At 37.0% G+C, this 27,986-nt stretch overlaps 2 protein-coding genes across 2 annotated transcripts; one reads left to right on the top strand and one right to left on the bottom strand.

The window, feature by feature from the left end:
* Nucleotides 1–61: 61 nt before the first annotated feature.
* On the bottom strand, nt 62–27,683 carry LOC135694111 (inositol-trisphosphate 3-kinase B). The gene is made up of 9 exons (XM_065212796.2): nt 26,926–27,683; nt 23,329–23,428; nt 7,682–7,822; nt 6,500–6,572; nt 5,533–5,587; nt 4,740–4,889; nt 1,901–2,002; nt 1,736–1,807; nt 62–903 (listed from the first exon to the last, which is right to left on the bottom strand). The coding sequence occupies exons 1-9, from the start codon at nt 27,379–27,381 to the stop codon at nt 694–696; spliced, it is 1,359 nt and encodes a 452-aa protein (XP_065068868.2). The 5' UTR covers nt 27,382–27,683; the 3' UTR covers nt 62–693.
* On the top strand, nt 16,803–18,024 carry LOC148959173 (uncharacterized). The gene has a single exon (XM_089110977.1). The coding sequence runs from the start codon at nt 16,809–16,811 to the stop codon at nt 17,895–17,897; it is 1,089 nt and encodes a 362-aa protein (XP_088967103.1). The 5' UTR covers nt 16,803–16,808; the 3' UTR covers nt 17,898–18,024.
* Nucleotides 27,684–27,986: the final 303 nt, after the last annotated feature.

Here is a 27,986-nt window from a genome sequence, read left to right as displayed (position 1 = left end):
AAGTTGCCTACACTCGCTTTTTTGCACCCACCAGAAAAAACTAGATTAAATGTCATCGAAATAGTGAACTACTGTGCAAATAATAAATAAATAGGTGAAGTTACAATATACAAACATGTTTTAACTAAAGATAGAGAGGACAAATATATAAGGAGTATGAATACACTTACTATACCTTAGGTAAAATGAATCGGTCTTTTATGTTATAGCAATGCCTGATGCAAATACAACTTGACATCACTAAGGCCCTAGGTTCTGATGCAGTGGAAGATACACAATTAATGGTGTCGTGGCATCGTTCAGACATTTGCTTGCAGCGATGTGTACCTTTGACTACCCACGTGTGAATTAAAACATGAACAAGGTAGAAGCTTCAACAAACATCAGATTCGGACAAAGATTGACGATTGCAGCCATTGACGTGGAAACCAGACTTAATGGCGACAGCCACTCTGGCTGTCATAAACAAGGTTATCGTTGTATTTACTGGTCTCCTTTTAGAGGTGGAGATAGTTGTGAAACCTGGGGAAACAGCTGCACCAGTCATTCTTTGCTTCTCAATTTGTTATTTTTCGTATAATTTTCATGTGTCCATAAAATCCCCATTTCCATAAGAGTTTATATAATATACTTTGAGAACCTAAGCGACCTAAACAAGAGTGCCCGAGAAAACTATACAAGAATGTTTGTAACTCATTCTTGTTGTGTAACCAATTTCTCCCATATATCTATCATATTGTCAAGTCCGGTTAGATAGCCATCTTCTCTATTGCCTTCTTTCCATTCATCTCGATGGTTCAAAGGCAAATTTTGAGGAACAGGTGTCGTTTTTCCAAAATCAATTAACCAGATGCCTGTTTTACCTCCTGAATCGTGGACAAAAAGCAGCGAACTACCAATTACCTGAAATGCAAAAATTATAAACTTAAAGATTATCAAAGGATTTGGTTTGAAATTCATCAGCTGTATTAAGATGCATGAAAAAACTTTGTTACAAGTGGCCAATGCATCCCTTGTAAAAAACACTGACAGATAAATAAACTGTTTTAAAAAAGAGAAATGCGTGTTAGACTAGAGAGAAATCTCGACAAGCAACTAGTTGACTGCTGGAGTTCAACTTGTGTCAGTTCTTTCATTTTCGTATAAAACATCTTGGACACAGATGTGAAAAAGAAGAAGTCAAAACATGAAAATGTATCAAGCCCTTTATGGCAAGAAAAAACAAAGGAAAGGCATAAAAAATGCCATGTGCAACGTACTTTTTTGCATATTTTACGATGATTTTTGTATGGTTTTTTGACAGGTCACTCCTAAGCTGGCCGTAAATATAAAACTACTGCTCGCTCAGCTACGCCAGCATGTTTTCGAGGAAGTTCGGCAGTTCGAAACAGTAAAATATTATCAAGAAACCTGAATTTTTTTCGGCAGTCGAAACAGTAAAATATTATCAAGAAACCTGAATATGCTGCTCAGTGTTGGTCTTCTCATGCCAGTAGCATGCGTAAAGAAATATTTCTCTAGGAAACGAATTCCAAATCGATGTTTTGATCAAAATCAGCCCTCATCCACAGCAATGCTATGTTAGAGCTATTTTGAATGCAGCATTTTACTTTCAAGCTCCATACAAAGTTTCCAGAGAAAAAGTCCTGGATGGAGTCAGAAAATTTGCTATTGTATTTATTTGATATTACAGGCGAGTTGCATGACTGTTTATGTTGAAGCTAAAATTACTTGCCTCGTGCAATGAAAAAAACGGCGAGCTTTCAAGGGTGGCTCTGATCGCTTTAAGTCGTTGCAGGTATCCTTCCTAAAAAGGCAATTAAATAAGTAAGAAAGTTTATAGGTAACCAGCAAGGGCACTGGAGGACTCTGCTTAAACAGAATAAGACACTAATTCTACCTTCAAATCTTTTCTTTTTGTGATAAAATTGGCAAAGACTTTGCCAACATCTTCTTTCGTCTTTGTCTGTTTGAAATCTTTACACGGTTTTTGCTCACTTTTCTAAAATGGAAAAGGTAATAGTAAAACCTTCAAAAAAAATCTGATGGATATTCGTACAACAAACATCTCAAAAGAAGAGATTCCATGCAGGGCTACAAAAAGTGATGCAGGGCTTCTAGACTGGGAACTAAATTGGTAGGCCTAAAACATTCTCCTGACAATTTTTTTAAAATTTGTATTGCTACGGGCCATTTGAAACGATGTAGGAAGGTAAATTGTGAAAAAGACGTAAAACATTGTTATATCATTGTGGAATGTACCATTCTAAGTGTATCCGTAAAAAGCGTTTCTTGTCAATTTGCTCCTAGACCTACCTTTGGACCTTCCAAATAATTTTCCTTTTGCTACGGCGGAGATACATATTATGTTAATGGCCTCAAGCAAATCATTCGGGCTGAGCAGGAAACATACAAGAAAACTAGTTTACGGTATGCACGCTATGGTATGCACTTTCTTGTAAACACAGCAGAAAGATTTTAATTAGTTTTAGTCAAAGAACGTTCTTGCATCTGGCAAAAAATATGTCACGTCATTGCTGTGACTCACGTATATATTTTATGCGCAGCATGCTTGAAAATCACGACTATTTGGGTTGGTAAGGGCGGGGCAGGTAACTGCAGGTCGGTTTCCTTTTAGTAGTAGAGCACGAAGCTATCTTTTTACAAATTTAGGCTCGATGTTTATCTTTCTAACAAATTGCTCAGAAGTCTGCGTGTAATAGCAATATTGGTATCATCCGCAAAAAGAATTTCAACTTCTTTCTGCATTTGGTAAGTCGTTTATTACCGCAGTCATGCTAATAGGTGTGTAAATAAACTTACGACTTTTCTAGAATAGTGATTGTAAGGAAAGTATTATTTTGTCATAGGAATATTTGGTTGGCTAGGGTTGAGAGGAAAAATGCCTTTGAGAAAAGATTGATTGACAAGTTGAACTAGGGCTTGATATATGCAAGGTCCTGAAAATTTCAATAATTTTTATGGAGAAACTACAAGATCAAATAGATTTTTATGGATCAGGGTTTAGAAATATATTCTCAACCTCGTTATGTGTGGCAGAAGAAAGAGATATTGCATTTGGATTTCTATTGGCAAAATACGCTAGAGGAGACTTTGATGTTTTTGGTTTGCCTTTTGCAATGATATCCGAAACCTGAACAACTAATTGATCTTCATTCGATCCATTTCGTTATATGCTATTTCAATCTTTAAAACTATTTATGCTACAAGTGACAGAGGATTTATGTAAGTGAGTAATCGTTTTTTTTTCTCAACAGATTTTATATGTTAACTGTTTATAGCAAAACGGATTTTAAAGATGGGGGGTTGAGATTTATTTTTTCATATCAATCAAAAGTTTGAAAACAACAAGGTTAACGCATGATACTATGGCATTTGTAGCGAGGAAAGTCGTAGGGTCACCGAGTCCTCACTACAAATGCCACTTATAATGTTCTAAGAAATATCTATGATAAATTAACTTTGATAAATTAAATTAACATATACTTGCTAAATCAAGACAAGGAAAAAAAACAAAAACCAACAACAAAAAGAGGAAAAAGAGGGGTTAGGCTGCTGTTTTTCCAGAAAGTGTAACTGAGACGTCCAGTAGTTTTAATGAAAGAAATAGTTGCTTCTAGGATGATTCTGTTTGCAAAGGTGCTTCCATTTGGATTCCCATATAACAACAAATGACAAAGATCCTTTGAGTTTATGCTAGCAACATCATATCCGGCATCCGAGACTTGACCAAGGAGATCTTGGCGCTGAGCTGTAAACTGGGGGCAGTGCAGGAGGTAATGCTCATTATCTTCTTTTCCTGTACCACAAATACAAACTGGACCCAAGCAGTCAAAATTATGCCGAAATCTGTGCTCATTCAGAGTACTGAAACTAACTCGAAGACTTGTTATTAGCTTAACACCCAAAATATCATAGATGTTGTAAACAGGGTTTTTCACGGGTCTGATGATTCGAAACAATTTGCTCTTGAAAACCGCCAGAGAAGGAGAATCATGTAAAGATTTGTCCAACAGGTTCCGCTCATATATTGTGTTATAAAAAAATAAGAGCTGGAAAAACGCACAGTTCTACCTACATTTTGCTCATAACAACGCGGGTTTCTTAAATTATAATCAACTGAGCGCTGTTCAGGTATCTCATTTAAAAGGTAATCATTTAATGAAAAGAAATGACATAATCTTCGGCACCTCTGTCGGTCAAAAAGTGTTTTCCTTCAACTCAGCTGTAAGGTTTGTGAATATTTTGTCGACATCACGCTCAACTTTTGAACGTTTTTTAAATTTTTTTTTCATCACTTAACAAATTTACAGTACTGCAGCACTAAATCAAAACTCAGTCTTTTTGGGTAAACCTCCCCTTTTAACATGACTTGATATCTTGAAAATATATATCGATAAACTGTTATCAAAATAGTATGGCTAATAGAGCTGTTTATGTGCCTTCAATAAAGAAAAATTTCACTTTGAAACAATAACTCAATGGAACAAATGACGAACCACATGACCATTCAACTTCTGCATGATCCCATTGTATTAATCACCTATCAAAGACTTTTCAAGAACGGGCTGATTCTGAAACAAAGACCTGTTCAGACCAGGTGAATTTACAAAGAACATGTCAGAATACATTATTTGACCAACCATAACAGCACAAGAGGAAGCAATACAATTACAGAAAGCTGAAATGCAATGCAATTTAATTATCATGGTAATTACCTTAATGCCTTCTATTCGAAAGCCAAGAGTGGCTGTAGAGCTGAGCATTTCACGCCATTGCATGTACCTTGGTTTAGTTATTCCTCCTTGTTTTCTCTCTTCATCTGTAGGCTCCGTTGGATCTATAGCAATCATTTTTTCGTACAGATCCTAGAAAAGTAAATGGCAATTTCTTGAATCTTTGAAAAATCTCTGCTTTAGTTTCCTCTACCTTCTTTTTTTGACATTTTGTTCGTAGCATTTAACCAAACAGTCAGGACGAAAAAGTTGATCATAGAACCATGAAAGGGTCGCAATCTTGAGCTCTAGGCTGTCACTGTAGAACAAATCAATATTCCAAACAAACCCATATGAGCCACACATTTTTTCTTCTCCAGTCTCAACCAGCCACGAATCATCTGTAAAATTCACTTGCGTCTCGATGACTTATTTTCGGGATTCAAAATGCTGACTTCAGGAAAAAAGCTTTTGTTCGCGGGCTCGCAGACCCTACTGAAGAAGCCACATTGTTCAATGATAAAATTCAATGAAGTAACTGAAACAGCAAGGCTCCAAACAAGCCAGGCTTTCAGGGAGCAGATCCCGTTTAACCTAACTCCTCTCCTTGTTGATTCCTGGTCTTCACAGTCAATTTCTGACTTATATGAGAACACGTTTTCCAGACTGTGTCAAGTTAGACCAAATTGCATTCATGATATATATACTCATTGATCACACTAGTTTAAAAAATTGTGAATTCCGTAATTAGATCGGTCTCAACTGCAATGAAATCTGGCAAAATGAGTTGACAAACCTTTCTTATCTTGGGTTGTTTTCCGGCTGCAGACAATTCTTTTTCCAAATAGGTCCTGTAATTCCAAAACAAAGAGAAACTGGTTCAGCCTCATTACAATCAAAATCATTCAATTTAAAAATCAAATGATGGGCTTACAAATAACACACAAAGAGGTAAACATTTGAGGTTTTATTCTAATTTTTACAAAAGATTTGAAAAATTTATTGGGTTTTTCATAAATCGCATTTTTATTAGCATTCCATCATCCCACATCAGTATCAAGCAGGTTGCCATTACAAAGATATGAATTCATGTCTGAAAGCGTATATTCCTAGTTTGCAGGACCCTGGTTTTGAAATTAAATGATTGCCTTTCCTATTCAAATGTGCATTGATTTTGTTCTGGTTTGGAAAATAATTTTTCTTGCAGCACCTAGCAAGTTTGCTTGAAATTCAGTAAAATAATAGGGAGAAGCTTCTTTAAAGCCTAGTCCAAATAAGCGGTCACCCTTACGACTGTCCAGAGGAGCTGTCCAGAGAAGCTTAAAAGTGGTGAAAGTGACAATTTTATTTAAATTGACAGTATTGTTAAAGTTTTTAAGCTATTCCAGCGATCGAACAGCAGTTCCTTTATCAACAGCAATATCAATTAAATAAGCGCCCATCCTAACAGCTGGAGAATTTAATAAGCACCCAGGGCGTTTAATCGGTAGTTTGTTGTATTGTGCTTAGAATTGTCAGTTTTACTTGACTTGTGTGTTTTGTAATTGAAACATTTATGTTAAATAGCTGTGACATTTAGCAGAAATTGAAAAAACAAATGAAAAAACAAAAACAATTTGTGAGATTTTAGCCCTTAAAATTTGGCTCATAGTTTCAACTTCACAGGCCACAAACCACTGAGCGGTTACAGTCATAGGCAGTCAAACCAAAGACTGTTTGACAGTGGTACAAAAAATGCATTCAGTTTTATGCTATTCACCAACCTTATTCCAATCTTGCAGTCCATGACTGAAGGTGAATCAAAATCTGCCAATAAATCTTCCATTTCTGTAAAAGCTGATTCAAAGTCAAGAGTTCAAATCCATTTTTTCTAAGAATGGTAAGCAATATACAAGAAAGAGGGGGTTATATTATACATTTTAGGTTCTAAACGAAATTGATACACTTCAAAAATGAGCTATGGCACCAGGAAGTTATCCAGATATCTGTGGTCTATTCTTTGTGTAATTTTGGCTAAGTATCCTTAAAACGCTTACAAGTTGAAAAACACTAAAACCATTTGCAGCAGAACCCGTTTCGAAGAATAACAAAATGTCAGTATTACTATGGGTATAAAAGCCACCTTAGCATTACTATGTCAGGCGAATTAGGTTATTTACGTGTTGTTTGAGAGTAAAACGGAACTCATTCATAGCACTGATCTTACCAAGGTTCCAAAAGTGGTTGCCTTGCTTTCAATAGCATGCCTTGAAAAGATCTAATAACTTTTCAGAAGCCACGATTATAAAATATCCTCAAGCCTTCTAGATATCAGTGGTACAAGCTAACTGGGCAATTTTGTCCAAGTCTTAAGAAATTCTATCCAATTTTGTTGCACAAGCTTAAATATATTGCAACAACACCAGAAAATCAATCAAAACCATCTGATATCTTTCAGCCTATGGATATTAATTTATGAGTAAAGTAGCTTTAGTAAAAATTGAGTGCATTTTCCAGCAAACTGGAAGCATCAAAATTTGGTAAGTCTCCTTTCCTTCTACAGCAACCATGGTGCCACCTCGGGTAATTACTGTATCCTGTGCTTGTCCCAATATAGAGATCTGTTGGAAGGTCTGTTATTATCATGCAAACAGACATTATGAATTAAATGTCATAGCGAAGGATTGACAAAATGTATTGTAGAGGTTTGTGTCAGTACCTAGAGAATTTCACATTAATTTTATTTAATCAGGTAAAATTGTATCCACATTTCCCAACAAGGCATGCCTCGCAACGATCCAAATTATTTAGTTTGATATACAGTAGCTGTCTGGTCGCAAATGGCTTTAGGTGATTGAAGGTGGTTGAGGGTAGTTTTGGGTAGTAGTTGTATGTGGTTTGTATGTAGACTGCAGCATTAATCCCAATTATTCATCACAGACAGTTGAAAATTACTGAAAGGATACATTCATCATTTTCATGGACCTGTCCTTTATATTCAGGAATGTATGGTCTTAGAACATCTTTCATTAGTTTGCACAAACATTCAATTTCATTGCTTGATGCTTTTTTCAGAATTGTTCCGTGTTTACCGGCCTTAAAAGACCCTACAATAAAAAAGAAAACAATCATAACTACAAATTCACAACAAAACTTTTAAGGCGTTGGAAGAGATCCTAAAAATATCATAAAATAAACATTAGCATGAATAGACTTCTATCCCTATATTCCTTTAAATAATGCAAATATACACAATACCTCATTATATCCAGTTGGCATACTTTTGGCATGCCTATCTTGGCAAATTATTAAAATTTCAGGTGTTGCAAGACGGAACAAAATGCTTTGAGAATTAATTTTAGTTTATTTTGACAGTGAACGGTACAATTAATGGCTCGAATGAAAATTTTTTATGTACAGTAAATGATTGGAGTTTGCCTCCTGACGTAATACATCGCAATAAAAAACTGTGCTGGAAAGATGATGTAGGAGATCACGTGATATCTCTTGCGCGAGCGATCGCTCTAAAAACAATAATGGAAACTTTTCATTTTGAATTCCTGTTAAAACTACAATTACAAATCTCACTATTACAAGGTAATTTGTGACTGGCTAGCCTGTGTTTACAAAATAAAAACTATTACATCGTAGTAATGAGAAAAAAAAAGTGTTAAAAGGGGTGTAGCTCTGGATTAGTCCAAGTTTTGTTTCTAAGTTTGGAAGCTATGCTTGTAAGTTTGGAGATGAGGTAGCGTTTCTGTTGATGATCAATGGACAAAGAGTCACACATGTCGATGAATGAGCTGCAGGAGTCGCCAAAAATACCAAGTGAACTGATGGAAAGATTGACAAACGAGACTGACTTAAACTGACGTTTTAAGTCAGATACGAGGGTGGCATATTTCCCTGACTTTCTGACAGCATTGCAGTTGAGATTTGTTTCAAAGCCTATGGTTAGCTCTAAAACGTACAGACAGTTTTCCTTAATTTTGAGAAGTAAGTCAGGGCGTAGTTGATCTCCAGTTATGATAGAAGGGGAAAGAAAGCCTGGTAAATCTGCGTAGAGAGAAGACCCATTTATTGCTTGGAAGGAAGTGGCTAGAAAGTTTAATGCAGAGTTATGACGCCAAGTAAAGCGTCCTTGGTCAAGGTACACTTTGCATCCAGCAACAACGTGTGGAAGTGTTTCTGGAAGAAGACAGAATTCACAGTCAGATGTTTGACTAAGGTTCCATTTCAGCAGATTTTTTCGAGTTGGAAGAGTGTTGTTAAGATACTTGATGGTAAAGTTAAAGATGTTACTAGGCAAATTGCTCTGTGTACTTGACCAAATACCGTTCAGCTTTTCCAGTGAATGTTTCAGTAGGAAGGTAATTGTGGCTCCCTGAGATGTTAAGTTTTGGGAGAGACGTTCTTTGTTGTCTGATTTGACAGACTTTAATACCTCTTCAGTATTACGATAGATGTCGTACTGTAGGTTCGTGCCATGACTGGTGTTTTTCCATAGGGTTTGAATGTCAATATTAGGAGAAGATTTTAAGGCATTGCGACAGACAGTTTGGCATTGCGTAAATTTGATAGAAGGCAGTTGTAGATTTAGGCCAAACTGATTTTTTGAGAGGATTATTCCACTCAATGTTGCAGAAACAGGAAGATCAAGCCACTGGCGAATGTAATTGGAAACAAGATTGTCTAGGTTTTGGACAACCCAGGTCTTTGGTAGATCTGCAACAGTAAAATGCCATGAAACTTTTGACAGAATATAACGATGGTATAATAGCAGTTTGTTTTTAGGATGGAGAGGTAAGTCGTCAATATCCTTCATAAGAGTAGAGAAAAGAGAAACGAGTTTAGATTTATGATCTTGGTTACTCATTTCAAAATCAAAGAAACGACCAAGATACTTAAAGGAATCGCCATTTTTGACAGCAGGCACTATTTGGTTACAGATGAAAAGTTTCGGTTGAAATTGGAGGGATCGCGTAGAGTGTTTCTTGACACCAAAGGTAACACATTTGTCAACCCTGACAATGAAGTTTGCCCATTGGCACCATCTGGTAAAGCAGTTTAATAAGAGTTGGTTCTCCTTTTCTCCACTGGTAACAACAGCAGCATCATCAGCAAACTGAAACCAGTGTACTGGCTGAAACATGCGGTCATTACCATCATGGGGGGAGAAACCAAGCTGCTTATATTTATCTGATTTGATGTATTGTATGAACGTGTTGAAGCAAAGGTTGAAAAGAAGGGGGCTGAGGCAGTCACCTTGCAATACGCCGCGGCGAACGGGAAAAATAATAATAATAATAATAATAATAACAACAATAATAATCAATAATAATAATTTTTTTTTAAACATCTCATTTTCATTGAATACATTTTAAATTTACAATTATACGACTCGCTTTTACAGGCATCATATAATTGGCTTATAATAATAATAATAATAATAATAATAATAATAATAATAATAATTTTTTTTTTTTAAACATCTCATTTTCATTGAATACATTTTAAATTTACAATTATACGACTCGCTTTTACAGGCATCATATAATTGGCTTATCTGCATTACAATATTTAAAAGTCAATTAGTTCGGGGCTTAGCCATGGTTTGTTTCGACGACAGAAGATATAGTAGGTGCAGCGGATAGAAATGTTCATGAGTTTCATCAAGATGGATTTAGTTTGATTTGAGTCAAAATTAAGTTGGTGTAGCATGTCAGAGAGAGAGGTAGATGAGGTTCCCAGAATGCCAAGGGCACTCATAGAAAGGTTAACAAAGGTAACACGTTTATAGGCAGGGCTCAGTTCCTTGATAAGGTCGCTATATTTCCTAGCTTTTCGTGTACTGTTTTCGTCGATGTTGCTTTCGAACCCAACAGTAAGCTCTAGCATGTAAAGGATTCGATCTTCAGTTACGAAGACAAGATCTGGTCGATAGGAGTCGCCTGTGATTAAAGAAGGTGATAGAAATGAAGGCAGGTCGGCGTAAAGTGAGCTGTTTCTAGGTGTTGAAAGGATTTTAGCCAAATATAGAAGTACAGAATCATGTCTCCAGGTATACCTACCATGTTCAAGATAATTCTTGCAGCTAGAGACTATGTGCTGTAATGATTCTGATTGGAGACAGAAAGAGCAGGCAGATGACTGAGTAATTGACCATTTGCAGAGGTTTTTCCTAGTGGCAAGAGTGTTGTTTAGGTATTTGATGGTAAAGTTGTAAATGTTTTTTGGTAACTTTTGCTGGACACTAGACCAAAGTTGATTAGTTCCCTTAGAAGCAAATTTTAAGATGCACGAGATAATAAATCCTTGAGATGTAAGAACGTTTTCAATGCGGTTTTCGTGTTCACTTTGGATGGATTTGAGAACTTGTTTGGTGTTGCGATAAACGTCATATTGTATGTTTGTACCAGTGCTAGAGTCTTTCCATAAAGAGCGAATCTCTTGGTTTGGGGACAGTCTTAAAGAGTTGCGGATAACTGTTTGGCATTGTAAGAACTTGGTAGATTGAAGAATGAGATTGATGCCAAACTTCGATTTTGGAATGACGAGGCTACTTAGTGAAGCACTTATTGGCAGCTCGAGCCATTGTCTAACAAAGCTTGAAACAACAATAATAATAATAATAATAATAATAATAATAGAGAAGAGAGGCGATCAGAGCTAGAAGAAAAGGCGTTACATGGACAGTTTTTCAGGCAGACAAAAGAAATAAATGACCCAGAGTCATGATGGCTCCGGGACGGGGAATTGAAAAAGGAGACTGAAGGACTGATAATGGCGGCGCAGACCCAGTCATTGCGAACAAATGCAATTAAAGCAAACATCGATAAGACGCAGAGGGACTCGAAATGTAGAATGTGTAATCAGAAAGAGGAAACAATAAGCCACATTGTCAGTGAATGCCCAAAACTGGCACAGAGAGAGTATAAACGTAGACATGACTGTGTAGCGAAAGCCCTCCATTGGGATGTCTGTCGCCTGTATGACATAGATTGTGGAAATAAATGGTACGAACATCAACCAGATGGAGTGGTAGAAACAACAAATGTAAAGATTCTCTGGGATGTCAATATTCAAACAGACAATGAAATCCAGGCAAGGAGACCTGACATAGTGGTTGTCAATAAGAAAGAAAGGAAGTGTTACATCATTGATGTTGCAGTCCCGGGAGATGTGAGAATAGCTGAAAAAGAGATAGAGAAAATCGAAAAGTATGACGAATTAAAGAGAGAAGTGGAAAGATTATGGAAAGTGAAAGCAAAAGTTATTCCTATTGTCTTGGGAGCCCTTGGAACAGTAACACGAAATCTGAGCAACTACATACCAAGGAAATTGGAGTCAAGACGCAGATAAAACTAATACAAAAATCTGTACTTTTAGGAACTGCAAGAGTGTTGAGAAAAGTTCTCGAGATCTAAGATCATGGGTATTGATCCGATTTCAAGAAACATCAAGAACAAGCCAGTTATAACATCAGAACTGTGTACATCAGCATAATAATAATAATAATAATAATAATAATAGTAATGGAAACTTTTCATTTTCAATTCAATTAAAACTACAATTACAAATTTCACTATTACAAAGGTAATTTGCAATTGGCTAGCCTGGGTTTACAAAGAAAAAGACTATTACAAGCATAAACAAAAGAAAATAACAAAAAAAGGAAAAAGTGTGTTCGTCATTGTTTGTTTTAGAAGTCGTCAGTAGCAGAAATCGTTAGAATTGAAGAGGTTCAGGATTATTCCAAGATTCATTTCTGCGGCAGAAAATGTAATAGGTAGTACGGATAGTTAAGTTGGATGGTTTGGAGATCATGAAGCGGAGATGATTCTCGCTGATATCTAGAGCAATGCACATGTCAATGAAAGAGGAGCAAGAGAGACCAAAGATACCTAGGGAACTGATAGAAAGATTAACAAACATGATAGAAGAATAGACTGAGCTTAGGCTGTGAATGAGATTCGAGTATTTCTCTCTTTTGCGGTTATCATTAACATCCAAGTTAGTTTCGTATCCTACTGTAAGCTCGAGTATGAATAGCCGATGGTCAGAAGTGACTAGAAGTAGATCAGGACGGAAAGAGTCTCCTGTTATGATAGAGGGTGAGAGATAACCTGAAAGGTCTGCGTAAAGAGAGCAATTAGGTATAGCTTTTAAAGATTGTGCTAGGAAGATCAATGCAGAGTTATGGCGCCATGTGTAACGCCCTTCTTCGAGGTATGTTTTGCAGCCTGCAACAATGTGAAGTAACGTTTCTGGCATATGGCAAAAAGAGCAATCGGACGACTGAGTAATGTTCCATTTAGATAGGTTTTTTCGCGTGGCAAGGGAGTTGCTAAGATATTTGATAGTAAAACTGTAAATGTTCTTGGGCATGTTGCTTTGAACCGTGGTCCATATTTTAGAGGCTATAGGAAGAGAGTGGTCAAAGATGAAGGAAAGAACGGTACCTTGAGATACAAGATGGTTTTGAAGGCGCTCTTTATGTTCTGATCTAACAGCCTTCAATACTTCTCTAGTATTCCTGAAAACATCATATTGGATGTTCATGCTCTGGCTGGTATTTTTCCACAAAAATTGGATGTTTTTGTTGGGAGAGGATTTCAGTGCATTACGACAAACAGTTTGACACTGCATGAATTTAACAGAAAGAAGAATCAAGTTAAGACCAAACTGGTTTTTTGACAGAATAATGCCACTTAAAGTAGCACTTATGGGTAAATCGAGCCAACGGCGGATAAATGCAGAAACTTGATTATCAAGGTTTTCGACGATCCAGGTTTTTGATAGATCGGCTACTGTGAGGTGCCACGAAACTTGTGAGAGAAGATAGCTGTTATAAAGAAGCAGCTTATTCTTTGGATGGAGAGGTAAAGAATCAATTTGCGTTAGGAGTTCTGTGAAGATGGAGCTGAGCTTAGACATATGTTCTTGGTTGCTCATATTAAAATCGAAGTGACGCCCAAGATACTCAAAAGACTCTCCAGTTATGACAGGAGGGACCATTTCATTATTGATGAAGAGCTTTGGCTGATATTGTAGGGAGCGTGTTGAGAATTTTTTAATACCAAAGGTTGTGCATTTGTCTACTCTTATAATCATGTTAGACCATTGACACCATCTTGCAAAACAGTTTAAGAGGATCATAATAATGAAAACATTTCATTTTCAATTCAACTTAAACTACAATTACAAATCTCACTATTACAAGGTAATTTGCAATTGGCTAGCCTGGTTTTACAAGAAAAAAACTATAACAATCGTAAGGTAAAAGGAAAAACTGAGAAAAATAAAACAACCAAAATTAAAACGGATGTAATTCCGGATTTGTCCATGGTTTATTTTTGCAACAAAATATGTAGTACGTAGTACGAATGGCAATGTTGGAAAGTTTAGAGATGAGATACCGTTTTTGTTGTTGATCGATGGAGAGAGAGTCACAATAATAATAATAATAATAATAATAATAATAATAATAATAATAATAATAATAATAATAATAATAATAATAATAATTCGTCCTGGGTATGACGTAAAACTGCACCCGGTTGTGGAGTTTCAACGTGGGAGAATGAGGTTACCCTTTGCCGCAACTACCTCCAGGTCACCCTTGGGCAAGGTGTACTACCTGTTAGCTCTCCCCGAGACCATGAAATGCCGGGTTGACATCCGGCGGGGGCTAGTCTGTCTCATGGGTAGGGGGGACTCTTTAGCCTTGGTCGGCAACCCCCCTAGTGATGGTGTCACAAAAAAAATACCAGTTAGGGAACTTGCTACAAAGAACGACCTCTTTTATGAGTGAGATGAATCAAAACAGTGATTTAGATAACAGCGTAAAGGAGACTGGAACTGATGGTGAAGGTCTCTCGCTCGGCAGGTGTCCCATGGAGGAGCAGCGTGGGCCCGGTCGTCATCCTACTACTACCAACTGGATGGTCGAAAAGTATGAATGTAGCAGTAATGGAGTGCTATTTTTTGAGTAAGCCTGTAAATGATGACGGAAAACCAGTGAGAGGCTATAGACGCAGAATGCATAACATTTGGAGAGAGAGACATAGCTTCAATCTGACTGAACAGAGATTATGTGACCAAGCTCGCATGATTAGAAAGAACGGTTGGCTGACTCATGTGGAATTGGAAGAAATAAAAAGAAGAGTTACAACAGAAGAGGAAGGGGTGATAGATGATAGTAGCGTCGGAGAGGAGACTGTAATTAATGAGATACCAGTGACTGAGCCTGAAATAGAACCTGTGGTAACTTTCCTGGAGAGAAGTGAGAGAGGCGAAGCGAATACAAAAATGATAGAAGAAATTATTGAAATCATGAAAGAAGGGAACATAAGTCAATCACGAAGTCTGAAAAAGGCAGACAGAAAATCTGTGAATGAGGCTGTTAAGGAGGTAAACGACGCCTTGATAAGCATCAGAACGGAAAACATAACTGACACAAACAAACTGATCAGTGCTGTTGCATTGTATGTTGCGAGGAAACTAGGCATAGGGAAACCAAAGATAGAAAATAAGACAAAAGAACCATGGTGGAAAAGAAGAATAAGCGAATCTATTAATGAACTTAGAAAGCACATTAACATACTTGAGCGCGAAAAGAGAGGTGAAGTATCGAAGAAAGGGAAATACCATCAACTGTCAAAAAAGTATAACATCACGAGAAAAGGAATCTCTACTGTAATTGAAGAGTTGAAACAGAGAATGCAAGCCAAGGCTTTCAAACTAAGAAGGTACGAGCAAAGGACGCGACAATACCAAATTAATCGAATGTTTCAATATGACCAAAAGAAGGTATATCAACAACTACAGGGTAAAGACATAAGAGAGAATACAACACCAGATGCAGATGAAAGTAGAAAATTTTGGTCGAACATATGAGACAACGAAACACAGCACAATAAAAAGGCTAAGTGGTTAGAGGAGTTAAAAAACAACAAACCTAATCTATCACAAAATGACATTGAAATAACAACTAGAATGGTAAATCAGCAAGCCAAGAAGATACCTTACTGGAAAGCTCCTGGCCCTGATGGAGTCCAGGGGTTTTGGATAAAGAAACTTACATCTCTACACGAAAGAATTGCTGCCCAACTCAATGATTTGATAAATGATGAAATAGAAATACCCTCGTGGATGACCACCGGCAGAACTGTGCTATGTCAAAAGGATCCAAAAAATGGCAATGCAGTGGATAACTATAGACCCATATCCTGCTTGCCATTAATGTGGAAGCTGTTGACAGGAATCATCTCTGGAAATGTCTACACGTTCTTGGATGAGAATGAGATGTTACCTGAAGAACAAAAAGGCTGTAAAAGAAATAGCAGGGGTGCAAAGGATCAGCTTCTGGTGGATAAGACGATTCTTGCTGATTGTAAAAGGAGGCATAAAAACTTAGCCATGGCGTGGGTTGACTATAAGAAAGCCTACGACATGGTTCCCCACAGCTGGATAATAGAATGTCTAAGGCTCTATAGAGTATCAGACAATGTTGTTAACTTTATAGAAAGATCGATGACCAACTGGAAAGTACAACTGACATCGTGTGGGGAAACTCTAGGGCTTGTAAATATTCGCAGAGGAATATTCCAAGGAGACAGCCTATCACCACTTTTGTTCGTCATTTGCATGATACCCCTTACCGAAGTCCTCAGAAAAGTCAAAATGGGATATACATTGGATGGTGTTAAGATCAATCACCTGTTGTTCATGGACGACTTGAAGTTGTTCGCGAAAAACGAGAATGAAATTGACAGTCTAACATCTACTGTCAACCTTATTAGTCAAGATATAGGAATGGAATTTGGGATAAAAAAGTGTGGTGTTGTGACCTTAAGAAGGGGAAAATTAACAGGAAGTGCAGGGATTGAACTTGTCAATGGGGAAAAGATCAAGGAGGTTGGTGAAGAAGGATACAAGTATCTGGGAATAACAGAGTTGGATAGAATAAAAGAAGAGGAGATGAAGAAAATATTTCAAAGAGAATATTTCAGACGGGTTAGACTTATCATGCAGTCAAAACTCAATGGAAGGAATAAGATTTAAGCAACAAATACCTGGGCAATCTCCCTGATGCGCTATGGAGCAGGAATAATTAAATGGAGAAAAGACGAGCTAGAAAGTATGGACAGAAGAACCAGGAAATTAATGACAATGAGTAAAGAACTTCATCCTAGAAGCGATGTAGCAAGAATTTATGTTAGCAGGAAAAAGGGTGGTAGGGGGCTGATAAGTTGTGAGTATTGTATTGAAAATGAGACAAACAACCTGGCTTGGTATGTGAAGCATGCTAGAGGCAATATTATGTCAAAAGTGAGAGACCTTGGGGCAATGAATACTGAGGAGGCAGTAGCACCGAATGAACATAAGAATGAGACAAAAAGGCGCTTGGAGAAACGATGGAAAGATAAGCCGATGTATGGGCAATTTACTAAGAATACTGACGGAATTGATTGGGAAAAAAGCTGGTCATGGTTAAGGAACGGAGATCTGAAAGGGTGCACTGAAGCATTAGTGTGTAGTGCACAGGAGCAGGCGCTGCGCACTAATTATACCAAGCACTACATTGATAAAACAAGTGATACGCCTTTATGTAGAATGTGCGGTGACAAGGGAGAAACAGTCAGTCATCTGGTGAGCGAATGTGCTAAACTGGCACAGACAGAATATAAAAGACGACATGACAATGTGGCAAGGTATATTCATTGGTTGTTAGCGGAAAAGTGCGGATTTGAAAGAGCCACAAAATGGTATGAACAGAAACCTGAAGGAGTTTTAGAGAATCACAAATTTAAGCTACTGTGGGATTTTATGATTCAATGTGATAGGGTTGTTGAAGCTAGAAGGCCAGACATTGTTGTCGTTGACAAGGAAAAAAAGGATGTGAAGATAATCGATATTGCCATTCCTGGTGATAATAGGGTAAAAGGTAAAGAACAAGAAAAAATTGAGAAATATCAACCATTAAAGGAGCAAATCGGAAATCTGTGGAATATGAAGAAGGTGACAGTCATCCCTGTTGTGATTGGGGCATTAGGGTGTATATCATATTGTTTTGAAGAGCACATGGAAAAGATCGGAATTGATGTAAAGCTACAGGTGATACAAAAGACAGCACTGCTAGGGACAGCCAGGATTTTGAGACAGACATTGTCTATGTAAACTTGAGATGACAGAATGGGACCTTTGTCAGCTTGTTGCTGACTGCTCCCTCCTATATTATCCGGACCAATTAACATCTAGGTGTCTGTGAATCACTTAATTAGCCATAATAATAATAATAATAATAATAATAATAATAATAATAATAATAATGAACAATGCAAAAAGGTACGATACATATATTTAGTGAGCAAAAGTATTGCATAGGCTGAAACAGAATGGCTGCACCGCGGCAAAAAAATTTAGCGAACCAAAATTCAAGTGGCCATCGATAACCCAATGTAAAAATATTCAGTGTCCTCTGCATACATGTTTAGCATCCCTTTTGAAGGAACTTTAGGTAGGTCGTTTACTTGGACAGCAAAAAGCCTTGGATCAAGCAAGGACCCCTGGGGTACACCAAATTTTACTTCTACCATGTCTGATCTTTGATCTCCTACAACTGCAAATTTTTTCCTCTGTTCTAGATAGTTTCAAAGATGTTGTAAAGACCACCGGCTATGCCGATTTGTTTCAGTTTCAAAGATGTTGTGAAGACCACCGGCTATGCCGATTTGTTTCAGTTTCAAAGATGTTGTGAAGACCACCGGCTATGCCGATTTGTTTCAGTTTCAAAGATGTTGTGAAGACCACCGGCTATGCCGATTTGTTTCAGTTTCAAAGATGTTGTAAAGACCACCGGCTATGCCGATTTGTTTCAGTTTCAAAGATGTTGTGAAGACCACCGGCTATGCCGATTTGTTTCAGTTTCAAAGATGTTGTGAAAACCACCGGCTATGCCGATTTGTTTCAGTTTCAAAGATGTTGTGAAGACCACCGGCTATGCCGATTTGTTTCAGTTTCAAAGATGTTGTAAAGACCACCGGCTATGCCGATTTTTTTCAGTTTCAAAGATGTTGTGAAGACCACCGGCTATGCCGATTTGTTTCAGTTCCAAAGATGTTGTAAAGACCACCGGCTATGCCGATTTGTTTCAGTTTCAAAGATGTTGTAAAGACCACCGGCTATGCCGATTTGTTTCAGTTTCAAAGATGTTGTAAAGACCACCGGCTATGCTGATTTGTTTCAGTTTCAAAGATGTTGTAAAGACCGCCGGCTATGCCGATTTGTTTCAGTTTCAAAGATGTTGTAAAGACCACCGGCTATGCCGATTTGTTTCAGTTTCAAAGATGTTGTAAAGACCACCGGCTATGCTGATTTGTTTCAGTTTCAAAGATGTTGTAAAGACCGCCGGCTATGCCGATTTGTTTCAGTTTCAAAGATGTTGTGAAGACCACCGGCTATGCCGATTTGTTTCAGTTTCAAAGATGTTGTAAAGACCACCGGCTATGCCGATTTGTTTCAGTTTCAAAGATGTTATAAAGACCACCGGCTATGCCGATTTGTTTCAGTTTCAAAGATGTTGTAAAGACCACCGGCTATGCCGATTTGTTTGAGTTTCAAAGATGTTATAAAGACCGCCGGCTATGCCGATTAATTTCAGTTTCAAAGATGTTGTGAAGACCACCGGCTATGCCGATTTGTTTCAGTTCCAAAGATGTTGTAAAGACCACCGGCTATGCCGATTTGTTTCAGTTTCAAAGATGTTATAAAGACCACCGGCTATGCCGATTTGTTTCAGTTTCAAAGATGTTGTGAAGACCACCTGCTATGCCGACTTGTTTCAGTTTTAAAGATGTTGTGAAGAGCATCGGCTATGCCGATTTGTTTCAGTTTCAAAGATGTTGTGAAGACCACCGGCTATGCCGATTTGTTTCAGTTTCAAAGATGTTATAAAGACCACCGGCTATGCCGATTTGTTTCAGTTTCAAAGATGTTGTGAAGACCACCGGCTATGCCGATTTGTTTCAGTTTCAAAGATGTTATAAAGACCACCGGCTATGCCGATCTGTTTTTTAAAGTCATTGAATAAAACCCTAATAATTTTTCCCGAGTCAAGAGCATGTTTCCAAGTTTCTGTGAGATCTAATAACAGAAGTTCTGTGGACCAACAACCTTGTTTATATGCCTGCTGGTTTGGAATTGCTATTGCAGATCCGATGTAGTGTTTATCAAACTACTCACAAATGATAGGCTTCTAAAACTTTGCTTGGAATTCCTAAGAGAGAGATAGGTCTATATTTCCCCTTTCTAAAGTTTCTCTAATTTTGAAAATGGTCTTAACTTTACTAACTTTCCATACAGGTGGGAACTTTGATTGTTCTTTGCATATTTTCATGACTTCAAATAATCCTTAAGTTGCAAAATCTCCAAATAGTTTCAAATCTTAATCCTTCAGTTGCAAAATCTCCAAAAAATTTTAAATCTTTTGAGGATATGCTATCACGGCCACCAGGTTCATTAAATTTTACTTTCCTGTCTATTATTTCTTTTATTTTCTGTTCACTGATGGGCTTGGGTCGGAACAGAAATCTTCAATCCTTTCTTGCTGGGAATAGTCAGGAATTGATCCGACCCAAGCTCATCATTATGGCATATCAGAGGCAAGATTCTTTCCTGCTGTTGCAAAGAAAATGTTTAAATGATCAGCTTTCTCTTTGTCCAAGTTCTGGATTTGGTCATTTTCACCTCTTACAAGACCAATCTTTGCATTTCTCTTCTTTCCTTGCATTTCTTTAACAGTTGTTTCAGTTAACAGTGATTGTCTTTGAAGTTTCAGTTATCTTTGTAGGCTTTTTCATGACATTTTTGAAATTAAGCAAATTTAAGTTGTTTAACAGACGTTTCCCTTGAATCATGTCTTTTCTAGTTCCTTTTTCAAATAACAAATCAGCGTGGAGATCCCCTAGTACAAGGATGCAAGTGCGATTTGATAACCATCAACCATGATCTGCTCATTCTTAATATCTTTATACATTTTGTGGGACCTTTATACGAGAGCGAAATTTGTGGGAAAAAGCGCTTTTGATCAATTCGATGGTGTTGATTTCGAAAATCGATGTTATACGGGGATTTTGGGGGCAATCAGCCTCTTTTTCGCGTTTGAAATCTTGTTTTTGCGTATATGAAGTTAATCAATGAGAAAACAGTTTAAATAGAAATAAATTACAATTTTAATATCGATTAAGCATATTTCTTGCGCAAAAATGCTTAAAATTGAATTATGGTCTGTTAAGGGGGTCAAAAGCCTCGTTGTCACAAGAAAATTGTGTAATCTTCAATTTTTTAACCTTGAATAGACATCTAAAAAGTTTAATACATCTTTTGTTAGGTCTAATTTTTGAATTGTCGTCCATAGGAACTAATTCAGGTATATTCTTGGTAACAAATATCACTCTGACGATAGAATCCTCATTAATACCAACCATGATCTATCTACTAGGAAGCCCAACTGAAGCACCAAACCACCTTGAAAATCATAGCGATTTAGATTGCATACAGAATATGAATCCTTGGGTTTTCTTTGCATGGCAGCAAGAGATTGAGAACTATGATTCCTTTTTCTCTTTCGAAATTCTGCAGTAAAAACCTGGATTTTCTTTGATTTCTTTAAAACACATGACAAACTTCGCTTTATCATTGCCCGGATTGACGATAGGGGTTCCTGCTCTGCTACACTACGATTCTGTCGCACTATTGTGGCTACAGCTGTACTTATTGTAAAAGGCTGAAGTTCAAGTTATATGATTCTTATTCTATAGGTTTATAGCTTCGTCTAGAATGGTGATTAAGGAACATATTGTACAACAAAACTGCCAACATTTCTATTGTAGGTTGTAAAACATGCAAAAATCTTGTCTTGCAAATGTTGCATTAAATCAAATTTAGATGGTGCTCTTTCTAAAGAAATCTTTGAGATCATGTGATATCGTCAGCAAAGACTTTGCTCCAGCCAAATCTTGGCCTAGACTGGTTGTAGAAAACACCTTTTTTAAGTGACTTTTCCAGATTAAAAATGTACCTCTTCTTCCAAAGCCCACCCCTCTATCAGAGGTCTTCTGGATGAGCTTGGGTACACCAGACAGTGTTGTCGGGATTTTCTAAAACCTAAGAGGAGTTAAAACCTGACAGTGGCCTCGAAAATACTTGCCTTCTATTTTAAAAAAAACCGGAATAATATTTTTGCAACCTTTAAGGATTTGTCTGCAAAATTAATTTGGAAATTAAAGAAAGAAAACAATTTTAAGGAAGCATTTTTGGCCTTCTGTGTCAATGGCTCTCAGCACTGTAGATGGTGCCATCAGAAGGACTGTAAGGGCTTAATTGCAGAAACTGGCAAAAGTGACCAACGTTAGCTCCGATGAACTATAACGTGCGGATAAATTGAACAGGTACAACATAGAACTTGCTGCAGCCAAATGTTTGGTTTGCCCTAGATCTATCAAGGGACAAATGGAGCCCAAAATACTGCTACCATTCCAAACAAGTACACAAAGATTGTGACTGTCTTTGATAAATACAAGGACAACAGCATATAAAGATGGTGAAAAAGCTGAGAGAGGTGAAATTAGCTATACGTCTTAACAAGTCTTGACATTAAGTCATGATACAAGTCATTAAATCATAACAAGTCATGACTTTAACAGCTTTCATATCAACGATTGGTCCCTACAATTCTGTCATTTAATACGAAATTAAAAACTTCAAACTGAGAACATTCAAGGAAAGCTGATCTGCATCTTTATTTTCATTTTCTTTATATTACATTTAGTAGCCTCTTTATTTTATCAAATTTTTGTAAACAGGTTATCATATTTAATAGTTTTTATCTTTAATTGTAAGCAGTTTTTTATCTTTAATAGTTAGGTTTATTTTGTTTCCTTGTTGGGACAATTGGAAAGCAGTTTAATTAGTATTGTACCCCAGGGTAAATATGTTTTGAATAAATAAAAATAAATAAACACAAAATGATTATTACAGGAAACAGTCCAAATTTCTATGACTATTGGTCTCCAATGTGCTCTACAACAAGATGTCTTATCAATTTTATTCTGATATTATTGGGTCTTATTATTGGGTTGAATCATTTGAAAATGCAACGACAATTCAAAATGCATTGTTTACTTTGGACACAAAATATTTGATTTGTTCTATTAAAAATAAAACATCATTTTTTGAATATGTATGTATATAAACATGGCCTGATACTGTTTACAAATAATATATACCACACAACATCATAATAAGGGCCTGGGGATGTGGCACTATGGTGGATCAATCCCCATTCTCAATGCATAAAGAAACTGGTTTCTACTGTTGCTTTACAAAATTTTGCACTCCTCCCAAAGATGCTCTCAAGGCAATTTTGTTAAGAGGTGTGAAATAGAGCAAAGGAAGTTTCTTAGGAGCTTGCTTTATGGAGCTTAGAGCAAGACCTTACTTCACAAGATCTTTTGTAAAAGCTTTCCAGTCATTTGTGGGTGCAAAAATTTTGATAAAAAGAGTTAAAGATTTCCAAAGCCTTATTTTAACAAAAACCAAATGTACCTACCATCATGCCCAGCTAGTTGGACCCATGGGTACTTCTTTTTGTATGACTGAATAAACGGAGACCAGTGAATGGCTTTTCTGACTTGTCCCCACAGCTTTTTCTATAGAAAAACAAATTAGTCAAAAAGAAACAAAACAAATTTGTGCCCATTTTTCTTAGAGTAAAAACTAAGAAACAGTTTAATGAACACAAAAGTCTGTGAAAATCAAAATAACAAATATGTTAAAATTGGAAATTAAAATGGGTAGTTTGATCATTAACTCCTTTTTATGAAAGAAACAATGGCCTGTTACCTTCAATTAACACCTGATTATGAATTTGTTTGCTATCGTCAAATTTGAAATACCGAAAGCTTATTTGGATCAAAGCAATATTGTAAGAGCAGAATACATGTTAAAAATTCAAGCACTATTTATGCCACTGCAATTACATTATATAAGCTTTTGGTACCACAAAATTTAAAGATTGCATAAAATCCCGGAAACATAACATACTAAAGCACAATTCATCAAACACTCTTCAGAGCATCAACGTTAGAAGTATGCTAAAATGTATATCCATAAATATGCTCAAAAACAGAGTCATTTGATAACAAACCACAGGTACATTAAAAAAAAAAAAATTTTTCAGATAAATTTTCAGCAGATAAACTTTGTCGAAAAAAAATTTCGGACAACTTTTCAGATTTTTGTTGTGACAAAATTTCAGCGAAGATTTTTAACACAGAGATATTACCAATAACACAGAGGTATAAGAGGCAAAACCATACAGTTTGCTTCATATTCAGTCCCATAGGTACCAACTCCATGGAGACTTTGGGGCTTGAGCACCCATTCAGAATTGGGAGGCTGTATATTTTCTCAGTTCATGCGAAGGCAAATCAAAAGAGGTGATTTTAGCACTCAAAGAGTCTCTACTCTCTATCATTTGCGATAAGGGACAGTTGGAACTTTTTTTTCACAAAGTTAGTTCAAGAACCGACAAGGATGATGATGATTATGATGATGATGCCAATGATGAAAATAGTTATGAAGGTGATGTAAATGAGGATAATGGCAAGGTTGGCATTGACCAAGTTAAAAGGATACATAACTTTCATTTCTGACCTCGTGTGAATTCTCAAAAATCTTAAATGTAAAAAATTTCGTCATGACCAAGTTTCGTCCCATTTTGAATTTGGTCAAGAATTTCATCAAAATATTTGTCCAAAATTTTGTCACAATGAATTTTTTTGTAGTTAATGTATTCAAAAACACTGTTCAAAGTTGCATCATTCAAGAACCGAATCATTTGAATACCAACCATTTCATAGGGAGGAGCAGAGTCTTTCAATCTTGGATTCACAAAGAGCTCGAACAAACAATATGAGGAAGTACTTGAAAAACCCACATTATCGTTTTGACCAAAACAGCAGGCACGGATCTAGACTGGTTGCACAGGTTCAAAAAACCGGTCAAAGTCCAAGAGCTATGTTTCTCTGTGAATCTTGAATTTCTATCCAAAATGTCAACAGCAACAACTGCTGAATTTCTCCCTGATTGACTACAGTTCCTCTGTTTACATAATTGAGCCCCCACACAATTTTTTAATTACGTAAGGACAGCTATTCCTTGTTGCAAAAACTCTGACAGAGTTTCCAGCTTCCTGATTTAATTCAATTCAATTTGATGATGATGGTGATGGTGGTGATGCTAATTCATCTTTTATCCCAAAGCATCCAAATTATTTAAAGACGAGGAAATCAGTCGTCACTCAAAGTGACAGTTTAGAGTAGGCTATCTATGCGTCAATATTGAAACCGGTGGCTATTTTTATCTGTAAACCTGTGAAAACCGGTGCCCATATGTTTCCCTTATGTGAAAAGACCTGTGGCTAAAAAGCATATTGGATATCGGTATGCAAATAAGAATCTGAGGTCTTGTATTGAGGGACTAGACTTTCTTTCTCGGAAAAAATCACGAAAATTAGAATCGAAGTTGTAAGAAAAGGATCAAAGCCATGCTGAAAGGAATAAAAGTTTACACTCTAGAAAAAGGGAGGGCAAATTAATCACAATTTAATAACCTCACAAAATTTTCACTATCAGCAATATTTATGGACCATTAACACACAGGGAGTAAAGAACCCAGAAACTGGCCCAAGGTAATGTCTTTAAGAAAATATGAAAATAGAATGTAGCAGGTACAAAAAGAGTGGTGGAAACTGGGCTAAAGAGTTATAATGCCCCCCACAAATTCCACCAAGATAAGGTTCATAAAAGAAATTAAAAATTACTTTAAAGAAATAAACAAGAAATTAAAAGGATTAAAAGAGAAAAAAAATAGTAATTCAAAAAAGGTTGAACTGCTTGTGCGATAGAAAACGAACCTTGGGAGTTCTAGGCATGTGCAGGCGTGTGCTTGCCGTTGTGACAAGCCCACTTTTTACAAAGTGAAATCCCACTTTGTCAACACCCCCATTTTACAAATTTTTGGCTACTAAAAACTAAAACTCTTGTTCCTTGGAAAACTCCCTGTGAAAGGAACCTTTGATATAAGGAGCTTCAGAAATTATGAACTTTTTTAAAGGGGAGCTTTAAATGCATACATACTACAGGAAAACATAGTGACAGAAAGAGTCTGATGCCTAAGGAACAGAAACAAGTAAAAGGGCCATACAATGTTGGGGCTTTATTTAGGGGCTACTCAAATTTGGGGATGTGTCTAAAAATCTAAGAGCTTTTCTGACGTTACTTTTTGATTTCTTGAAAGAATATGCTGCCGGGTGTAATATGCGTTTTGGTACCCTATGCAAAAGTGTAACATTGTGAAACGCAATGTGTTTCAAATCCTGTGATTTCATCGTAGTGCGATATTATGACACGTTATAATTAACAAATTGAGCACAATGCTTTTTGAGTTTAAAATTTCACACTTTTCAATGAAGAAAACTTTGGAGTCGCTATTAATGTTGTACTTTCTTGCATAAACTTAACAAGGGAAATCATAGCACCGCTTCTTGTTAGTATCCCCTTGCTAGAAATAGTTTTGATTGTTCTTTACATTCTGAACAATATGAACCAGAACATTTGCGTTCCCAGACCGGTTCGCATGCTAAATTCCACCATTCGTTTCGGTTCCCTGTTTTTTAAAAGCTTGGGTACGATTTTGCATAACCAAAATTGCCATGCGTTTGTGTACCTGGACTGTTTTGCATGCAAAATTCCACATTCGTTTTGGTACCCTATTGTTTAAGTGCCTGGGTACGATTTTTGCATAACCAAAATTGCAATGCGTTTGTGTTCCTGGACCGTTTTGCATGCTAAGTTCCACCATTCAATTTGGTACCCTATTGTTTAAGTGCTTGGGTATTTTATTGCATTATCAAAATTGTCATGCGTTAGTGTACCTGGACCGTTTTGCATGCTAAATTCCACCATTTGTTTTAGTACCCTATTGTTTAAGTGCTTGGGTACGATTTTGCATAACCAAAATTGCCATGCGTTTGAGTACCCGGACCGAAATGAATAAGGTTACCGAAACGCATATGACACCGGCATCAGGATTTTCTTCTTTGTTCTGTTGACACAAATGTGGACAAAAAGTTTGGTCATCTTACCTGCCTCCCAGGTTTTATACTCAGTGCTTCAGATGCTTCATTGTTTTCAGTGTTTTCACTATCACTCAGATTGTCATCAGTAATTGAAGTGTCAAAGCTACTCCAGCTGCATAAACTTGACGACGAAACTTGTCTATTTACGACCTCGTGTGACTGGTTCTCTACTGTCAAACAGCTTTGATTACAGACAATGTCAGTATCCATTCGGATGGCACTTGAAAATTCTCTCCTTTCAAAGTCAGTTTCAGCAGTTGATTGAATCTTTGTTGACTTTTGCTCCATTGATAATTTATTTGTTACTTTTTCATGACCAAAGGCAGGTGATCCATGCAATACTTCGCTTGACGTTGTGCTCACTTTAGTTGATAATGGCGGGCAAATGGTTGATTTAGATGTCCTTGCAGAGTCGAATGGTGGCTGCATTGCTTCGCCGTTTCTCAAGGTGTCCTGAGCCATTTTTAAACTTAGTTTATCTTACAAAATACTAAAAGGACATGTCTTGTCAGAAATCATTTAGTTGGGCCTAGTCTGGATCATACTGACCTTCATTCATTCATATCAGTAATATCTTGAACTGCAAGCAAGAAAACAGAATCCGGGCCCGCCTTCTCGAAGTATCTCTGTAGTAAATATAAAAACTACATCAATATGGTAAAAAACAGAACAAAATTGGAATTCCGTTCGTCTAAGCTGCCCAAAACCCGCGGCTAAGGTTGTTAGAGCTATCAACTTGTTTATCAAATGACCTCGGAATGAAACAATCAGCACTTTCCGAATCACTGCAACTTCCCTGCGAGATCATTGGCGAACACCCTTTATGTATGTAATGTGTGTATGTACGTACAATTCACGGGGGGGGGGGGGGTACTCCCATTATTACCTAACAGAGGGGTCCAGTCAGGGTCAAAGAGGGCCAAAGCTAACATGTTAAAGAGCCCATTTGATGGCCATTTGGTAAGACCCTTAAATCGACTGGACCCGCTTTTAGGCCTTAATGGGAATACCCCCGCCGGGTATAATTCATCACACTAAAAGTATTTACAAGTATATAGGTTAAAAAG

This window comes from Rhopilema esculentum, chromosome 10 (genome assembly GCF_057945365.1).
Source record: "Rhopilema esculentum isolate cy_ngs chromosome 10, ASM5794536v1, whole genome shotgun sequence".
In the NCBI taxonomy this organism is placed as follows: Eukaryota; Metazoa; Cnidaria; class Scyphozoa; order Rhizostomeae; family Rhizostomatidae; genus Rhopilema; species Rhopilema esculentum.
The sequence above is the reverse complement of the archived record's forward strand: the minus strand, read 5'-3'. Positions and strand labels throughout refer to the sequence as shown.